Genomic DNA, 20,469 nt, shown 5'->3' with positions numbered 1-20,469 from the left:
AAAATGCTCAGAAATAAATATGCAAATGAGATAATTCTAGAAAGAAAAGAGAGCTGTGAAGAAATTAGGGGCATCTGGGTGGCTCAATCAGTTAAGTGTCTGACTCTTAGTTTCAGCTCAAGTCATGATCCTGGGGTAGTGAGATCGAGCCCCATGTCAGGCTCTGCACTGAGCCTGAAACCTACTTGGGATTTTCTCTCTCTTTCTCTCTTTACCCCTCTCCCAACCCTCTTTTTTCTCTCTCTCTCCCTCTCTGTCCCCTTCTATAAAAAAAAAAAAAGTAAGTGGTGGTGTCAGAGAAGATGACTAAAAGGATCTACTTTAATTGGGTATTCGAGGTCAATTAGGTTCATATGGCCCAAGGTCTATCCAAGAGCAAGAATTGCCATGTCAGCTGTTGCCACAATAATGCTGCCAGACCAAAGTCATCCTGAGCAAGCCACATGGCCTCCACTCACATCATATCCATTAATACCCCACTGGTCAAAGCAACTCACATGGTTAACCCAATATCAATGGGTAACTTTAGTCCATCCACATTCTGCTTCCTCGAAGCAGATTCTTAGAGGATTGTTTTCTACAACTCCTGGCTCTGTCTTCTGGGGAACTTTTCTTTTTACTCTTCAGGCATTTCTAAAAGGGCAAGGAAAAGATTTCTCCCTTTCAGCAACTAAGCGACATTCTCAGTCTGCTTCCTGCCCGTAGAAATTCCAGTGACTCAGATGTCTTTTTAAATCTCTAACAGCCACAGTCTCTTCTAGTCCAGGATGGCTATGTAATTTCCAATGCAATTGTCTCAAAAACTGAGTGGGTTGGTTATGTATTTAATTCCAGTGAATTCCATGCACTGATGTCCCACTCGTAATTCTTTTTAAAAATGTCATTCTCTTTAGAGTTAGTTGTGGTTCTTAATTTGAGGACCCCAGGCTTCGGTGTGATCTTTCTAGGAGTGTTTTGTGTAGTGGAAAGGATCTACTTAATCTTTTCAGAGATCTTAACAAAAGATATGATGACCACACTCTTGATTTAGACTATGTTCCTAGGCTTTATTTTAATGGCCATGTTCTTGGTCTTTTCCCTCTAGCTTTATTTTACTTTGAGGATATTTTACTGGATGGAGTATAGAGATGAAAAACAGTATCATTTTCTACACAGCAGATCCCTGATTTTCTGCACGTTCTCTGTATTTTCTCTCAGTTGTGTTTGTGAACCAGACCATTCTTTTCTGAGCTCATCTCTTTTGTGTGGCACCTTATCAAATGTGACTACCTACAGTCAGTTCAGGCTTTTAATATTCTATATGCATATCTCCTCGTGTACTCCCTGGGTTCAAGAAGTGCATGTCTGCCTTTCTAGAAGATCAGAAGTACTACTTTAATTGCATGTTTTACTAAGTGTTTCACTGTTGCTTAACATAGGTCGTGATTCTCCTGATCTCCTGTTTCCTTAGCACCTACCACTGAGTTGGAAAAAATTTTTTTTCAGGTTTTTCTTACAATTATACCTCCTTATAGGTTTCTATTTCTGGGTCAGTCAGCTAATGCTACAATTAACGCCACATAACAAATTGCTCCAAAGCTCAAGTGCTGGCAGCCTCTACAAGTATTCATTCTCATGCTCGCAGATTTGCAGGGCAGTATTTGTGACGGACAGCCGATATTGTCAGCATGGCTGGTGACTTTGCTTCAGGCTGAGGATCAGTGAAGTTCAGCTCTAGTCAGCATGGTCTGGTCTATCCCACATGTAGACACTTCAGACCCGGGCGGAAGTTTCAACAGCTTCCTGAAGGAAGCTCCTCCTACAGTGAATCTCTGGAGTATGAGAACCACATAAAATGTCACAGTCATGTCTACGGCCTCTGCCTTTATCATGTCAGCTACTGTTCCATGGGCCACAATAAGTCACATGGCCCAGCTCAACATCAGTAAGATGAGGAGATATCCAACACCCTGCCAATTTTCCCGCTGAGGCTCTTCTGAACATGTAGTCACATGCTTGCTTATTCATTTTCTTTTGTTTTTATACTGAATTATTGCCCAGTGCCTCTTACACCCAGTTCCTAGGATAATGACTAACACACACTAGCCACTTATATGTTTGAATGAATGAGTAAAAAAGGAAGAAGCAATTTCAAGAGATTTCTCGTTCTGAGTAGAACAAGCTCCCGAGTCCATTCTATAACTTTGTTAACCATATCAAAATTTCACCTCATCACATATCACCTAAACCTATGACAGTTAAATGTTTTAATTACAAAGCAGCATTGCAGGATCCTCCAACAAGAAATGATTTATGGATACCAACATATAAGAAATGTTTCTTTACTCTTCTGCTTTGTGTGTCCAGGTCACCCACCTTTCACCTGTATCCTCTCCCATCCTCAGCAGCAGTGCCAAGCCCTTGCCCTGAGATTTATTGCCAGGGTTTGCTTCCTTAAGCATGTGACAATAACTGGAATAATTTTTCTTCTTTCCTGTCTGGAGCTCACTGGTACCTTTTCTGGTACTAAAGTATAATGAGAAGAAATGATTTGGGGGATATCTATTGTTTTGATCTTGCTTATGACAAGCATCAGTCACACATCGTCTTTTGGTTTGATATGGGAGCTGTTGGAAACATTTTCTTTTGTTAAAAGAGGAGTCCTTTCTTTGAGGGTGACCCTTTGGATGCCAGGGATACAATATAGTTAGCTTGTGAGAAGTGAGAAGGACTTGCAAGAATTTTATTTCTTTAAGACAAGGATGTCCATCATAATGCTGCATATAATATCAAGAAATAAGAATCTAATGTCTATCATTTTGAGATCAGTTAAATATGGTAAGAAAAATCCATATATATATGTCTCTATCTGTCTATCAACACACACATATGTGCATACAGTGGAATTACAATTTCTAATATTGACAGACTGGCTAATATGTGCCAGACATGTTATGATAACTCAATGTGTGGCTTATTTTATTAACATCATATTCTAAGATATCTCTTAGGATAAATACTCCTATTGTTACTTCTTTCCAGTGGAAGAGACCCTGAGGATTAGAAAAGTTGAGTGATATTTTTTTTGAAGTCATTTCAATATATATTGATTATTGGGCTAATACATTCCATAGATATACCTACTGTTGAGTTCATATGTGTCTTAAACAAATGGCCTTCAAGGTCCAAGGGGGACCCTCTGTCCCCATGCAAAGTTGATGAGCAACTCATTTTTAATTGAGGATAATTACACCTATATTATATGACCACTGAGAATTTAACAAACAAATTTCCATAAAGTTACTAGAATATCGCCCCATATAAAAATTGGCTCCCAACAAGGGAATGCCAACTGACATTAAAACCATTTCCCTGTTAATTTTTATTTTCTCTTTTAGGTTCACCTTAAATTTAATTAAGCAAGTTGGCATCTTTCTGGACATGAGGGTGAGTCATAATATTCTGTGCTGGTGGGGAAGAAATGGAGGTCGAACATGGGCCCTTTCAGGTGAACACTGGGCTATGGGTGTTTATAAGGCATCAAGAGTAGGGAAGGAATATTAACTTTGAATCATAAAGAGAAATCTTAGAGATCTCTTTCATCTGGTTCCAGCGGCCGATTGGAGAGCAGCTGATCATGTCCCTAGAAAGCCATGCAACATACCCGTAGGGCAGGTAGGAGTCAGGGCAGGAAGGAGAGGTCTGCCCAGGGGGGACCAGATTAAACAGGGTACTGGCTCTGCTTAGAGAGCTACCAGTGAACCAAGCACGGATTAGGACTATTGCATAAATAGAGATGAAGGAAACAATGTTGGGATGCACTAAGAAGGGAAATGACAGAAGGAGGAGAAAAACTGAAAAGGAGGAGCATTTCTGAGGGGAAAAGTCGAATGTACTTGTCCTTCGTTCTGTGGTGGCCTGTGGCCTCCATTGGGAATGCTCTCTCCACTCTACTCCCACCTCTTTCTTGCTAACTCGTGCTCCATCAAGTCTGCTCTCAAGCATGAGCAGAATGCCGCATCTTGTTGTATGTGTTCATGGCTTTCTATTCTTGCTCCTCAGAACATAACAGGTCAAATATTCACAAGGAAGTATTTATAGACTCTCCCCTCCCACAGCCTGCCAAAGGGAATTATATTTGGCCAGCCCAATATCTCCCCTTTTCCCAGCTCCACTGAAGAGGAAAGATTTTCTTACAGGGGGAAAAGATTTCACTAAGAATAATACAGTGAGAGATGGGGAAAGAGAGGAGGAAAAAAGAAAAATCGTGCAAACTCAGAGTCGGCTTTTTGTCAGATGGATTGAGGAAACCAGTGTCTGAGTAAGGTGAGGAGTCAAGGAAAGGATAGTAGAGGAAAGAGAATTTTAGTAAGGATTGCCATGGACTTTAAATTTAGATTATTTTTTAATGGCCTTTAAAGGATTTAAATTTAGAAAAATCCATGTGGAATTTAAGAAACAAAACAGAGGTTCAATAGGGGAAGGGAGGGGAAAAATAAAGATGAAATCAGAAGGGGAGACAAACTTAACAGACTCTTTACTATAGGAAACAAACTGAGTGTTGATGGAGAAGAAGGGGTGGGGTAATGGGGTGACAGGCATTAAGGAGGGCACTTGATGTGATGAGCACTGGGTGTTATACACAACTGATGAATTACTGAACTCTACATCTGAAATTAATAATATACTATATGTTAACTAATTGAATTTAAGTAAAATATGTTTTAAAAATCCAGTTTCTTTCTACCTAAATTTGGTGTTGAAGTAGGCTTGACTGTGTGCAAAGATAGAAGCCATATGCTCTCTCAGATAAATTAGGGTTACAGTAGTGTTTATCACAATGTGAAATTATATGTTCATGTGATTGTTTGATTCATATCTGTGCCCCCCTCAGGCAGGATAGAAGAAGGAAATGTGTCTATTTAAGACACAATCACACCCCAACCCTTAGCACAGCGCCTTACAGAAAGAGGGCCCTCAATAAGAATGCGTGTTTTTTCTTTTAAGATTTTATTCATTCATGAAAGACACACAGAGAGAGGCAGAGACGCTGGGAGACAGAGAAGCAGGCTCCCTGCGGAGAGCCTAACGTGGGACTCGATCCCGGAACCCTAGTATTACAACTTGAGCCAAAGGCAGATGCTTAAGCGCTGAGCCACCCAGGCACCCTTAAACAAATGTGTTAGGAGAAAGCCACAGTTACTGCCTGATTCTAATTCCCTTCCCCTTGCATTGCCTTCATTTTATGGCTGCTACCATCCTTGCCAGCATCCCACCCAAGTCTGTGCTATCGAACAAGTCAACTTCAATGGGACTCTCTCCTTTCCGCTGACATTTTGTCAACTCCTTTCTGGAGTACTAGATTCTCCTTATAGCATAATTCCCTGTGCAGGGTATTTCCTGCAGAAAGCTGACCTCAGGCCTGTGGTTCATTCCAGGGCTCAGAACCTTCATTCTTAATATAGAATGTGGAAATTCTACAACCGGTGGGAAAAAAGTATGCCAAGTAGATAAAAATCAGTCCCACTGCAGCATTAACTCTCCAGAGAGAAGAGATAAAACTGCTTGATGCTTAAGTTTAAAAAAAAAAAAAAGTAACAAAATATTTCCAGTTCCGGAAACTGAATATCATTCCTAATGTAAATATAGAAGCCTCTGGAGAAGATCATAGTTGGGAGAGGGAAGAAAAGCAAAGGGAACAGTACGAAGGGATTTCACCACCCATCTCCACAGCTTCATAGCAAAGAAACCACCCAAAGACATCAACCGTGTCTTTGATAGTAGATGCCCCAGTCAGAAAACTGAGTTTGACTTTTTTTTCCTTCCTCAATCCCCACATCGCATCAGTTGCCAGACCCTGGTGGCTCCCTCTCCCTCAGTACTTCTCTCTTTTTTTAAATGATTCCCTATAATTGACATGTAACATTGTGTAAGTTTAAATTTCACAATGCGCAATGGGTTGATTCGCTACATTTCTATATTGCAATGATTACTACCTCGTATTAGCTAACACCTCTGCTGCGTCACATAATTATCATTTCATTTTGTGGTGGAAACGAATAAGATCCACTCTCTTAGCAACTTTGCAATAGATGATACGTGATTGTTGACTATAATCACAATGCTAAATATTTCTAATCCTATCTATTTTCTTCCTTACGTCCTCCTAGTCCAAGCTATTACTTTCCTGCCTAGAACACTGCACTGGCCTGATACATCTTCCCCAGTTCCCCTCTGCCTCTCAATTCATTGTCTATGTGGCAATGAGAATAATACTTCCAAAATAGAGGTTTGATCCCTTGTTTACAATGTCTTCGACCCCTCACTACTCATGGTTAGAGTAAACGTCTATTATCATGTGGATAACAAGAGAATAGTGATGAGGACTATTTGGGGGGTGAGTATGTGACTTCAGAAATCGAAAGGCCGTGTGAGTGGAGCCTCTGGAGTGCAAGATGACATCGTGGAAGTTGGGAAATTCCATTCAGTACATACACTGAGCACCTACTGTGTGCTTGGCACTGGACTAGATGCTAGGATGCACAGGGAAATAGAGAATAGAGAGATGACCTGGAGGACTCCTGTGAGGGAACTTGCTATTAAAGGGAGCAGAAAGATGGCAGGCTGAAACAACAGTGCGGTCAAATAGTTTTTTTTTCTTTGCTTTAAAATGCCATCATATTGTAGGCTGGTAAGAAAGTACTACTGAGAGATCCCTGGGTGGCGCAGCGGTTTGGCACCTGCCTTTGGCCCAGGGCGCGATCCTGGAGACCCGGGATCGAATCCCACGTCGGGCTCCCGGTGCATGGAGCCTGCTTCTCCCTCTGCCTATGTCTCTGCCTCTCTCTCTCTCTCTCTCTCTCTCTCTCTGTGACTATCATAAATAAATAAAAATTAAAAAAAAAAAAGAAAGTACTACTGAGGTAGGAGAACTTGATGACTTGGAGAGAGAGGGAAATAATTCCAGGAGCAATGTTCTTGAGAATGTGATTGATGGGCAGCATGCTAGGGCAGGCATAGCCCTGGTGTACTGGAAAGACTTCACTTCTCTGGAAGTCTACCTAAAAGTGAATTTACTCATGGGGGTCTTTCCACAAGGCAAAAAGATTGGAAAAAAAATGATGCATAAATTTTTACATTGAATGTGGCCACTGCAGAGTATTAGGGATTTTTTTTTCCACAATCACATATTCCATTTTCCCATATTTCCATTCCTTTCCATTAATCTCAGGTACTTTTTCCTCATATAGCCAGCTCCAAAGGCATTGGTCATGGCCTTTCATGCCCTATTTTCCCTTATCTGCTTGGAGAGTTCCTATTCACACCACTCAGGCATCCCCTCTTTGCAGTGTTTCTTGATCTTCATGGATAGGGCAGATCACTATGACCCTCAAATCAGGCTGTGTAAACATCTCCTTTAGCAACATGTCTTTTGGCCAGAAGCCCCAAACTGACATTCTAGAGGCTCATGGTTTTTGTTTCCCCAGTGCAGTGTTTTTAAGACACTATTTTTGGATCAGATGACAATGTTTTAAAAAATGAAAATTTCACACTAAAAAAAAATTCAGTAATACACATAGCATTCTTGAAAAATGAAAGATGGGCATCACTGAGCCCAAATTCCCATGTGGGAGCAACTGCCGGGAGCAAGCGAGGTGCTCGCTGTCTGTTTTCACCCCAGCTCACCCCCCCATGCTTTACCAGCATAGCCCTTGTGGACAAATACAGGGCTGTGAATTTATGCACCATGCTGAGTTGAGAATTAGGCCCCTTGGGCAGGAATCATGACTGGTCTCCCTGCACATCCTAGCATCTGCTCCAGTGCCAAGCGCAGTGCTCAGTGTGTGTACTGAACTGAATTTCCCCAATTCTGTGGTGTCATCTTGCATACCCGGAGGCTCCACTCACACGGTTTCTCTGTTCCTGAAGACACATACTCACCCCCAAAGCTCAGATCCTTACATCTGCCTTCATCCCCTGGGCCTAAGGGGCCCACCCCAGCTGGTTACCTAGTCCCTCACATCTCCATTCAAATGTCACTTTCTCTGGAAACCTTCCCCAGCCCTTCAGGTTAAATCAGATCCCACTGTAATATACTTTCAGAACACTGTAGACTTTTATTCATTGTCATAGTGGGGTTGTTAATATTTACTTGTGTGGTTGCTTAATGTCTGCTTGCCCCCACTCATCTATGAGCTCCATGAGGGCTGGATCAGCATCGCCACGCTCACTGTGGCATCTACCGCACCTCCCCTGATCCTGGGTGCACAGCAAACCACCAAGGTGAATGTGAATGAGTGAATGAACAAATGCTGCCAAGAAATAGGCCTTAAGGAAAGCGGAGGCCAGTGTGGAGAGGAGTAGATGTCTGTTTTATTCTGTGCAGCACTGTGACTTAGATGTGTCACTCTAAACTTCCTAAACTGCTTTGAGTATAGATTTGTCTTGTCTGAGACGGTGAGCATCCTGAGGGCAGGGTCCTCTTATTCTTTTTTTTTAATTTTCTGCATCTAATACAGGGACCTGTGTCTGATACAGAATCCAATGGAATGACCAAACTAATCAATGGACTCCCTTTTAAAGAAAATGATGATAGTTTCTCCAGTTATTAACTTGTTCATTACACTCTTTCATTACCTCAAAGTGGGCTGTATTCGAGACTGGAAGTGTATCAACAATGCCCACTACCAAGATGACCAAGATGGTGGCTGTGTGATGGCCTATTAGTTCTGGTCATCAGGTTTCTGTGGTCTCTGGCCTACTCGCTAGGTTTCTGTGGCATTTCACAAGTATTGTTAACCGTACCATGTCCAGTAATTGCAAGGGCACGGCATGCATTGGAGGAACAATTGGAAAGACTTATGATTATGATGGAATTTAAAATCATTTTACAAGAGAAGGTGCCTACTGGGTGTCTGTGGAATGTTAGACTCCAGAAAAAGTTGGTTTTATCCAACAGAGAGAGTGTCTCATCCACAAGGAATCTAAATCTATAGATCATGGAAGGTTATGAGTTCACACATGCCTCCTCATCAATGAGCCAGGGCACATAACTAATTGACCATAAGGCTCACTGGGACTAATTAGCAGCTGCATGTGAAGGGCTTGGTTCAGACTTGTAGCACGGAGGATGGCGTTCTAGAATGGCCAGATCCTGGACTCACAGTTCAGTCAGGGCAGGAGGATCGCACTGCTTCTTGGCTGTTGAAATTGTTGGGGCTCTTGGCTCCTCTGTGGGCCAGTGTACATATGTGCGCCTCCATCTGCTGCCGGCAGAGGGCAGCAGTACGCTGTGCGTGTGCAATTTGCATCCCAGATTGGCAAATCCCCAAGGATTTACAAAGAAAGAGAGTGGGTGTCCCAGGACTACCCAGATTTCTTTTCTCTGGGTGTCAACACTGGTCTGAGTAATTGCAAACACAGACCTTCTACATATGTTGGACTTTGGCTCATCTGAAATACTGAAATGAATACACAACTAGAAGCTGCCATCACAGACAGGAAGTAACTTTAATTAAATATTGTGAAAGTTGAAAAGTTTTTACAGCTTGAATTTTGCAAAAAAAAAAAAAAATTATAACAATCTCTACAGTAGTTAGGTTCTCTAACAATTGAACTGTACAGTGCGTGTCTATTCAAAAAGTTTGATAAGAAGGTGAAAGGTTAGTAGATTCAGAGATGACTTCATTAAGCTGCATCCTAGTACAATGTGAGGCCAGGGCATGTCAGGCAATCCAGTCATCCAGAAGCTGTATTTTTCCCCCAAAACTGAAATCTTAATTCTCTGTTTCATTTTCTTCTTAAAGCCATATTCTGTATTTAGGGGAACATCTTTTACTTGTAGAAGTTTTGTGTAGAAGAAAGAGGGTCAGAGGGCCAGAACATCTTTTTATCTAATCAATATAAATAGAGGCAACAGAACACAAATCATACACATTTTAAAGGCTCTTTGGACTTTCCAGAAAAGTTCTAACCACTACACATGGCTGACAGACGGGTGGCGTTTTGTTGTCAGGGTCTGAGCCGGACACCTCGCCGGCTGACCATTCCTTCACAAACGGTTAATGGGCTCACCAGACAAAATATGGCTTTAAATTGTATACATCTTCAGGCCAGCGCTTACCACACGAATTCAGACAACCTTTCTGAGTACCGAGAAGCAATGCGTCCACCTTGCTTACATTTTCCAGTTTTCTTTATTATTATTAATCATCATTATTATTATTTCTCACCTTGAAAAATCAGCTTTCCTCCCCTCCCTTCCCTCCCACAACTCCCATCCCCCACCCGCCCCAACCCATAAAAATCGCACTCCGCCAGTCTAGTGAAAACCATTGCAAAATCCATATGGGGGCATGCACAGTTGCAGCATTGTTGTAAATTTCTTGCTCTACTAGAAAAAGTTACATTGTCTTAAGGTAACAAAACAGTTCTTTTGTGCTTTTCCATTTCTTTGTTTTTTTTTTCTTTTTTCTTTTTCTTTTTTCTTAGAATGTTAGTGATGACTGACAATTCTGGTGCACAGTTACAATGTACAAGTGAAATGAATATGATTTGCATTGTTAAGGCATCCAATCTGCTGGTTTATATTTATGTGAAAGACAGAGGAAATATACAAGCAGACTTAAGAAAGAAAGTATGTTCATTGATTTCTATGAAGTTTCTCCCCCAAATTTAATGCACAAAATGCGTCACTCCAAAGGGAGAGATTCCATGCATATTAATAGAGTAAAACAGCATTAGTTTTTTTTTTCTGTAAGCTTCCAAAGCAAAGGATACATTTTTTTAATCTACAGAACTAAATGCTACAAGAATAATATGCTACTATTTTTTTTTTTGCCATATATTGGAAAAAACTTCTTAACTTACAAATAATACAAAAATAGACAATGGCTTTTGGGTGGAAATAAAAAAATTGAAGCATGGTTTAAAACAAAACTAAAAATAACTATAAATGAAATGTTTAAAAATCACATTGAAACAGCTAATACAACTGTAGGTGACCAAACAAATACGCACTTTTCACATAGCAAACATACACAATAAAATAAACTGGGAGTGGGAGGAAAAGGAAGAAGGGGAAAGCAATGTACAAATTCCAAAGATAAATACATTATTTATATGGATATTTTACAAAATCCCCTTTAAAACAAAAAGCCTTTTAATTAACTTCGCAAGTATGTGCAAGCTAAAGGTAGTGAGCTTTTTTTTTCTTTGCAAAATATGCAGTAAAATCTTTTTTGTGATATTGAAAAACTGTCTTAAGACATTAAAATGTATAAATAGAACAACGACTTTGGCAAAAATCACAAAAAATCTACAGTATTTATAACTACATACAAAAACACAACAGCAAAGGAAAAAATATCAGGCAAATGCATCCTCCGAGCTTTGCTGCATCTTTGCTATTTATTCTTACTTTTAAGAACACTTCCCAGATGATGAGAGCAAAAATTCCATAGAACAGAAAACTATGTTTTGGAGCTCTCAACCTTCTTCTCCTTTCTCCCAGTTTTCCTTTTACTCTTAATTCCAAAGCACTTAACCTGTCGCTCTAATCTATTATGTTACAAATGGTAAGGGTCACCAAGAGAGGCGCGTTATCTCCAATGGGAAATCTGAAATACCTGCCATGTTGCTTCTGTCAGCTTGTGGAGGATTGGTAGGAATCAGCATTTAGGATGAGTAAACTTTAAACTTGCAAATGGCGGTGTGAAAGTGGGATTTTGGCTTGGTAACTGGAGGGCTTAATGTGGAATTCTGTGCCTGGACCCTGTTCCATGAAGTCTCATAGGAGATTCTCACACAGTATGTGCGCCATCAAGCTCTCAAGAGGCCATCGGCTTCAGAAGAAGTTGACACAAGTGAAAGAGAGAATGATACCAGGTTTCAATATGCAGTTTCAACAATCTGTCTAGAGGCACTGGATTTTTGAGTAGAAGGGAAAAATGTGATCACTTACATCACTTTTTAACTTTCCAGGCTGCATTTATTTACACAGTTACTTAAGACAACAATACAAAAGAGAGAAATAAGCTTGCACTGCTAAGGGATGGCGTGTTAAGTTAGATATTGAAAATGCACTGTCTGAGCTAACTACCATTTGATATGCTTTAAGGCGCAAAAGCCGACCCTTAGTTTTCTAAAAAAATCTAACTGGCATTCCTATTCTGTCCCATACAAGCTTTTTTTTTTTTCTTTTTTATTCTTTTTAACTTTTTTGTAAATATCACCACTTCATTCTCCCTTTACACAGCTTTAAAAACATCATAAATTAAAACATGGAGTCTTATTTATAGTGTCCCTTGTATACAGCTTTATGGTTTATAAAAGACCAATGATTGCAGAGTTAAGCTTTAAAAAAAAAGAAAGTAAAAGAAAAAGTGGATTTGCTTTTATCAACACAGAATAAATATATCCCCCAAATACTCGGGAGGTACAACTTTTAACCAACACTCTGCACTTGCAGATCCCTTCCAATTTCAGTATTTGCAAGGTCGGTGATATTGTTTGTTTAAAAATCTGCAGTTATTGTGATTCCTCTTAAAAAGGCCTGAGTTAAAAGTTCCACTTGGGGACTTGTATCAGATTACTCTCTGTAGCAGAATCCAACCTCTTCATTAATAAAATTCTTCAAGGCAATTCTTTCACATAGGAGGGACAATCATGCCAGATATCGCTGTGGAAAGAGAAGATGAAAGTCAATGATTTTGCATCCAAGATTCTCACTGAGAAAAAAAGGGGGGGGGAACCACCCACACAACACTGTTGGCTGAATAATGTCCTCTCATCTTCCCTGGAATGAGTTTTTGTTATAAAATGTACATGTACTTTATTAAGAATGATAATATATCAGCCTGTGTATGTGTCTTTAATGGGACAGAAGATGCTAAACATCCTCCAAGTCTGATTTCAATTTTAAAAATGTAACTGGAAAGTTGCATAGTTTGAATGCCGCTGGGAAAGCTGCAGCCCCCAAATCTTGCAAAATAGTAAGAATTTGCAATTTGTCACTCTTTGTTTCCCCTCCCCTTCACTTCCATCATACAAAATAAAAGAACTGGTTCATCCCAAATGCCAGCTAGTTCTACGAAAAAACAAAAACAAAAGCAAAAACAAAAAACATGGCTCTGTGCTCTGTATTTGCATGAAGGAATCCTGCCGTCCTTTTAATCCTCCTGCCTGGGAGAAGGGAGCACCGGGAGCCTTGTTCCCTGGGCAAAGAAGCAGGGATAATGTATGAAGCGGGAGGGGAAGACAGGTTTGCAAGAAACTGCAGGATGTCTCCTATACCACTGCTTCACTCAAGGTTCTGGAATGATCTGACCACGTTCCTAGAAAATTACAGCCTAGGAAAGCTGGGGTAAGATCCTGGGGTAATCAAAAAAATCTTTCAAAGGGTTGAGTTAGGAGGCCGCACACAGTGGTATTTAGAAAAGCAGCGACTCCAATAGGCCAGCCTTCCACCTCTGACTTTCCTGCTTTCTGAATATGCTGTGCTCATTACACCCACGCCCCCCACCCCAAGGTAGTTAACCTTTTTCCTTGAACCTCCACTTCCTCAGCTAGAAAATGCAGTTAAGGATATTTGGAAGGCCAGTGGTATTTTTAAGGTTGTTGGAGAATTAAATAAAATAACATATGTGAGGTGCAGCTCCGAGTAAAGACCTCATAGAGGTTAGCTGCTATTACTTTTAATCCATCCCTTCTGCTGCTAGACTAGCTGTGTGACCTTGTGCTGATGGTTTAACCTCTCTGAGCTGTGCTTCCTCTTCAATCAATAGGCACCACCCATTGAATGATGAGCATGAGAAATGAAGGGACGTCTGTAAGAAAGTTAAAATAGTATGGGAACTTTGAAATATGTTGAGGGAAAAGCAATGCGTACATTAGAAGCAAGAAGTGGCCATCTTTGCTTCCAAAGAGGAGAGAGAAAGGCATTGCTTTCTTTTTATTGGCAATTCTAAATTTAAATTGATGTTCTTGTCAGTGATGACTGAGTCTAGAAAGTGGCCCTCTTCGTGTCCTAACTCTCACGTCCAGAAGAATGTGCGTGTTTTTTAAGCAAACCCCAAGTACCACAGATGCTGCTGCAGACACAGGGAGGCTAGTTAAGGCTCAGAGCCCTGCCAGCCCCCCCAACCCTCCTGCTTCCCCTCCCCCACCCCCAGCATTTTAAATTCAATTAAAAAATGTATTTTGCCAAACACTTTTTCCGTTAATTTTTAAACCCATCTGTATTCACAGGGAAATTTAATCCACATGTTTCTGATTCATGTACACGTAAATCATCCAAATGTTGTTTTGCAAGAGCCCTTTCGCAGTCCAAAAGCTCCTGGAGTCTTTTTCGTAAGCCCTCAAAAGCCATTTTTCTTAGAAACAGGAAGTGTCTCTTGCCAAACGCAGACCAACTTAAACCCCCAAAGATTCGGGATCAGTTGGAAAAGCAGTCCCCCTTAAGATTCAAGTGAGCCCTAGATCTGACGGAAATGGGGAGCTCAGATTTTCAACCCAAGTCTTAACAGGAGAATTCAAGATGCTGTAGCTCCAAAGGCAAGGGGGCAGGGGGTCTTTGCACTGTGACAGCTCAGCATGGCTCTGCCTCCCTAAGGATCTTTCATCTAGGCTGGAGGTGGGTCCCCGGCACCCTTATTAAAGACAGGCCTTTCTGTGGGAGTTCTAAACCTTTGGCAAGAGAAGCAAGCCCTAGCTCTGCCCTTCACCAAAATCTACTTTGTACGCCTGACATTAAAGGGCAGTCCCCTCTTGGACTATTGGGTACAGCTCAGGCAGTGTCAATATGAGGCAAAGCAGAGAACTGACAAACTTCCTGCTAATTTGGTCAGTGGAACCAGCCATTTATTAATTGGACCCTAAAAATATTGGGATTTTTTTAAAATTCTGGATGGCCAGGAAAAAAAAAATCTAGCAGTGTTTTGTACCTGAATAATGTGCTAGATTAATTAGATTAAACCTCCACTAGGTCCCCATTAAAAATAGTAAAGCAAAATTAAGTGATGTGCTAGTTCATAGCTAACAGTGCTTCTCAATCTGGAATATAGGGGTTGCAAACTCTAATGCCCTGAGAGCCCAGATGGAGAACATAAGTGAGCATAGTGCCCTGATAGGAATTGAGGTGACTCTGCCAAGGGCATGCTTTCTTTAGAAAAGAAAAGAAAAAGCTGCCGCGCAGAAATGCCTGCTCACAACCACCAGATCTGAATTCTTTCAAGAGATGATGGAAAAAAAAAAAAAAGATGATGGAGACGTGCATTTTTAAAAATACAACCGAGCCCGGTTTATACATCTTAGCAAATAATTGAAATTAAAAACATGCAAACAGACACATCTGAGGGTACCTAGGGGGTGGCTTTGATCTACCCATACTTTCCTACCTTCCCTTTGTTGGTCCTCAGACTTCTCTTAGAGTCTAATGGAAATCATGGAATCTCTCTCCAGAAGAAGGCCCATTCGTACCTACACCCAGAACTCTGCATAAAACACCGGGGTCACAGTTCCTTAAGTCTCATCTGCGACTTCCTAAACTCCAGTCACAGAATACTTCCTGATAAATAAATTTTAGTTTTCAGCCTGTGAGTTGCTACACCTCTAAAGAGGCCTTTTTATAATGTAATCTCCACTGCATGACTGCGGGAAAGCTCCTGGGTTTTTAGGAGCTGTTTTTCTTGTATCTGTGCTGCAATCCTCAAGATTACTTATGTGGGTGAGAGAGATGGTGTTTGAGGCTTGGAATGTTCCAGAAATGCCGCTAGCACACTGATTTGCCCAAGTAGGGGCCATGAAGATTTCCATGAGGACACAACACTCTCAGAGAGCAAGATATGCCAAACATCACAAGACATCATAAGATCGAGGTGGCTCTGCCATCTTCCCCAGCAGCTGGATGATCACGATCTCTGACAGAAGGTCAGAAACTATTGGCTTGAAAGGCCATGCATTTTGCATTATGGTTTTCACATTTTGATAAGAACAAAGCCAAAATGAAAAGTTTGGCCGAGCTGGGAGAGTTTGGAGTGAGAGGGTAGAATATGGTCTTCCTCGAACCACCATATGTGTGTAAGAATTATGAGCTAATCAGAGACAGAATGGGGGGGAAGATCTTGCACAAACTGAGCATGTGCACAGAGCAAAAGACAATTCCACAAGATCACCCCTGGACTGCGTGACATCTAGAGTCGGGTGGGGCCAGCCAGCCCGCCCGAGCTTCAACAAGGTGAGGTGAGAAAAAAAATCAGTGTGTGAGTACAATTTCTGTGAAATCACGCTGGTCTGGGGGGGGGAGGGGTGGCTCAGTCGGTTAGGCCAGTGCCTGCAACTCAGGTCATGATCCTAGGGTCCTGGGATCAAGCCCTACACCCGGCTCCCTGCTCAGTGGGGAGCCTGCCCCTCCCCCTGTTCGTGCCTCTCAAATAAATGCAATCTTTAAAAAAAAAAAAAAAAGAAAGAAAGAAATCACACTGGTCTTTTGTTTTTAACTTTTCGTTGCAGGGACTGTCCAGGACATGGTTAGGGTTTAAAATCACTACACTGTGGGGAGGTCCAATGGCATACTGACAGCCTCCTTGGGGCTGCCTCTCTCTTGATTAATGAAGTCCTCTGAGGCCTGAAATTGCATAGAATCCATGCTGTAGGGGGTATAAGCTTTCGGAGAAGAGAGAGGACGTCTCCAGGACAGTGGCTGAGCATAGTGGGTCACTCAAGTCTTTGACCTATGAAAATAGAACACACCTGGGGAATCAGGATCAGTATTTATCAATGACTTTACCTAGATAGGAATGGAAGAAGATGTCTCTGCATTATCTCTTTAAATCCAAAATATGGCCACATTTTCCAAAGTTTTTCATGGGCAGTTAATTGGTCTTAACATTCACAAAAGAGTTCTTTGAGCAAATAAATTTAGAGAACTAAATGGAACAGTCCTCTTTTTTTTTTTTTTTTTGCTTAACTGTAGGATGTCTCAGAGCTTTTAATAAACTTAGGTGCATTGTGACTCTCCAAGACTGGGATTCAGTAAGTGCCACTTTCTAGATTTGCTTGACCACAAGATTAATTTTTTTTTTAAAAAAAAGCATATCTAGTGAGACTCCAAAAGTGCTGAGATAAGAGTTGCTTTATCCCCCCAAAATTTCTCAGACATACAGTAATTTGTCCAAGGTTTTTTCTATCTGGGAGAGAAAAGCCAGTCAGAACTGCAGTAGAACTTGTGAATTATAAAATATATGTACAGAATGGAATTTATGGCTTCCAAGTAAGGACTCCCTTGTTCAACCTTATCCCCACTTCGGTATCCCAGGATGCCAAGTGACTTGCTGGTTACTGCACATTACTCCTTGGCTCCAGGTATCTTTAATCCTCTGCTTCGAAAGCCCCTCCCCATCTCCCTCTTCCTGAATCCTTCTTGCCCTTCATCCAAGGTCCAGTTCATTGGCAGCATTCACCACGAGGCTATTTTAACTTCTCCCTAATCTTTCCTCCTCTGAACTTCCACAGGTGGGCACCCAGTCTCTCCACTGTTGCGTTTCCTTTAATACAGGGAAAGATTTTAAGGCCAGGATTTTGTAGTTCACATGGCCTACCCCAGTGGCTTGATGACAGTATGGCCATATAGCACTGGGGCTTAACATAGTAATCAGTCCACTTGGGTTTTAACCCAGGATCTCTCAATTTGCCAGCTGTGGAACTCTGAATGAGCCATCTTGGCTCTAAGGCTTGATTTCTCCATCTATACAATGGTGACAACAAATAGCCTACAGGTTGGGAATGAGATAATGCAGAAGTCAAGCTGGGAACAAGCCCTCCTGTGTTAGTAGCTGTGACCATCATCATCACCATCATGTGAGATTGCAATGCATGTTCATTGGGGAATAAACATCTATGAAGTGACTAGAGGGGGCCAAGACAGGGCTTCTGGGAAAAAGGCCTTTAAGGAGTTGGCTAAAAAAAAAACCCAGAATGATGTAAAATTAGTAGAGTGGCAGTTGGAGGTACACAGGTCTTTAAAACCCTTGGGATCCCTGGGTGGCTCAGCGGTTTAGCACCTGCCTTCACCCCAAGGCATGAATCCTGGAGTCCCAGGATCGAGGCCACATCAGGCTCCCTGCATGGAGCCTGCTTCTCCCTCTACCTGTGTCTCTGCCTCTCTCTCTCTCTCTCTCTCTCTCTCTCTCTGTGCCTCTCATGAATAAATAAATAAAATCTTTAAAAAAAACAAAACACTCAAACAGCCTAAACGTGTCACCTCTGAGTTTGTTCATATAGTCCATTTGCTTAACCAATGTCTTCCTTTGTCACTTGCCCTGTCTTAATGACCACAGTTATGAACTAGGTGGATCCAAATGGAATTACTGTGACAATGAAAAACGGAAGGAAGAAGGAAGAGGAGCCCCTCCGCCCCACCCCACACCCCCCCCACTCGCCTCCTATAGGTCACCCATGTCCTCAATAATGAGGTCATTCTTTAGTTACAGGTCTAGGAGTTCCAATGTCCCTTTCTTCAGGGGAGAATCCAAGGCCAGGCAGGAGCTCCCTGGAAGCAATGATGGAATGCACCATAGGCTGCAGGGATGTGGATAGAGGGCCAAGGTGCAATTCCAGGTATGTGGGCCCTACCTGCTGGGGGTGGTGGCTGGGCATGCAGTGGGCAGGAAGACAGACGAGACAGTTTACAGGAAAACGGTGTCAGTTATTGCAACTTTAATTTCTCTACTCATACCTCTCTCACCCCCCGCCCAGCCACCTCTCAAAGGTAGAGAGATGTTTGGTACATGAACATATTGGAGGGAAAAAAAAAAAGGCATCAGAAAGAATCTCCTGGACACATGCTCCATTAGAAGGAAAGGGCAACGTCATCCACAATAGCAGATCGAGCACAAAGTGTGTTCCTAAATTTTTCACCTTGAACCCTTCCCACTGTGCAGCTGCATGTGAGAAATGTGATGGAGAGGTGGCGATTCGGTTTCTGGTCAGAACAGAGGGGAACTGTTCCTGTACTTTCAGAACCTGTGCAGACTTGGGTTAGAAATGCCCCGGGTGAGGGGGATCCCTGGGTGGCTCAGCAGTTTAGCGCCTGCCTTTGGCCCAGGGCGCGATCCTGGAGTCCTGGGATTAAGTCCCACATCAGGCTCCCTGCATGGAGCCTGCTTCTCCCTCTGCCTGTGTCTCTGCCTCTCTCTCTCTGTGTCTATCATGAATACATAAATAAATAAATAAATAAATAAATAAATAAATAAATAAAATCTAGTTCATTTACAAAAAAAAAAAAAAAAGAAAGGAAGAAATGCCCCGGGTGACAAATGAACAAATTTTGTATGAGTCCCTGTTTTGAAGCCATTTTATTATTACTTAAGAGCACCTGCTGGCGTGTGTGTACACATGCATGCGTGCGCGTAAACACACACACACACACACACACCACCACACCACCACCACCACCACCACCACCACTAGATATTCCCTGAATCTAGGACATTCTACAGCCTGGGCTAAGTCCCTATTTTCAGCCCTTCCTGCAACCCCCCCCCCACCCCCCCACCCAGGGGTCCAAATGCAGGCAAAGACACTGGGCCTTGCAAAAGGACTGCCTGCTGAAGTCACTGCGGGCCTTTTCTTCTCAAGCACCGCCTCCCCACTCTTGATTACAAACCCTATTCTACCTTATTTTGATAGCAAATCTATGTTTTAATGAGGGTTGTGATAGGCAGCTCAAGTACGGCAGATTTCTGCTTCCCTGTGTGTTATCTTTATTTAAACTCATTGTAAGCTATCCTCAGTTTGCCAGTCAGAGGTGTACTGAGGGTGACAAAGCACCATCAGCTGAAAAAGAGTCAGATTTGTATGACTGGGTGGCTCCCTTCATGGAGGCGGGCGGGACCCGTTGTGAGTAATATTGCTTGCAGTGCAACTCAGATTATTCTCCTCTGCCCTCTCAGATGGCTTTGCCAACGCTCTTCAAGGGAGGGACATAGGCAGGTCATACTAGGCATGACTGGCTGTGCTGGGTAGATTTGCCAGCAGGTTTCTGCAGAATGTTTAGCAGAGCCTGTCTGGAGTCAGAAAGTCAGAGCAATCAGGAGCTCAGGTCCTGGAATCACACAGTTTGGGTTCACTTTTGGCTCTGTCAGTAGCAGCTGTGTGACCTTGAGCAAACTGGGCCTGAATTTTCCCATCTATAGAGAGGGAAGAGCATTCTTCTTTGGAAGAATCAATATAAGGTTATATCAACGTAAGGTGTCTGGGGCAGAGTACATGTGTACTCTGCATAAATAACATAATATACATACATGTACATACAATACATAATATACATATAAGAGGCAGGGCCGAGAAATCCCAGATGGATCTGCCACTCTCCCGCCCCCCTTCTCTACCAGAGAAGACGGCATGATGACCATTGAGGGAAGGCACTGTGGGGAACCATGCAGGCTGAGGGGTGAGGGGCACAGACCCTGCTGGGGTTGACATTCATCTCCA

At 42.1% G+C, this 20,469-nt stretch overlaps 1 protein-coding gene across 14 annotated transcripts in view; it reads right to left on the bottom strand.

The window, feature by feature from the left end:
* Positions 1-10,628: 10,628 nt before the first annotated feature.
* Positions 10,629-20,469, bottom strand: part of EBF1 (EBF transcription factor 1) — a 392,209-nt gene continuing 382,368 nt past the window's right edge. For all 14 annotated transcript variants that reach the window (XM_077895685.1, XM_077895690.1, XM_077895687.1 and 11 more), the window contains one exon: positions 10,629-12,658. Coding sequence is in view for 7 of the 14 variants with exons in the window: in XM_077895690.1 (XP_077751816.1) it covers positions 12,627-12,658 (32 nt within the window). In the remaining 7 variants the exon portion in view is untranslated. The remainder of the gene's footprint in view (positions 12,659-20,469) is intronic.

This window comes from Canis aureus, chromosome 4 (assembly GCF_053574225.1).
Source record: "Canis aureus isolate CA01 chromosome 4, VMU_Caureus_v.1.0, whole genome shotgun sequence".
Taxonomy (NCBI): domain Eukaryota; kingdom Metazoa; phylum Chordata; class Mammalia; order Carnivora; family Canidae; genus Canis; species Canis aureus.
Note: the sequence above shows the minus strand (reverse complement) of the source record. Positions and strands in the feature narration are given on the sequence as shown.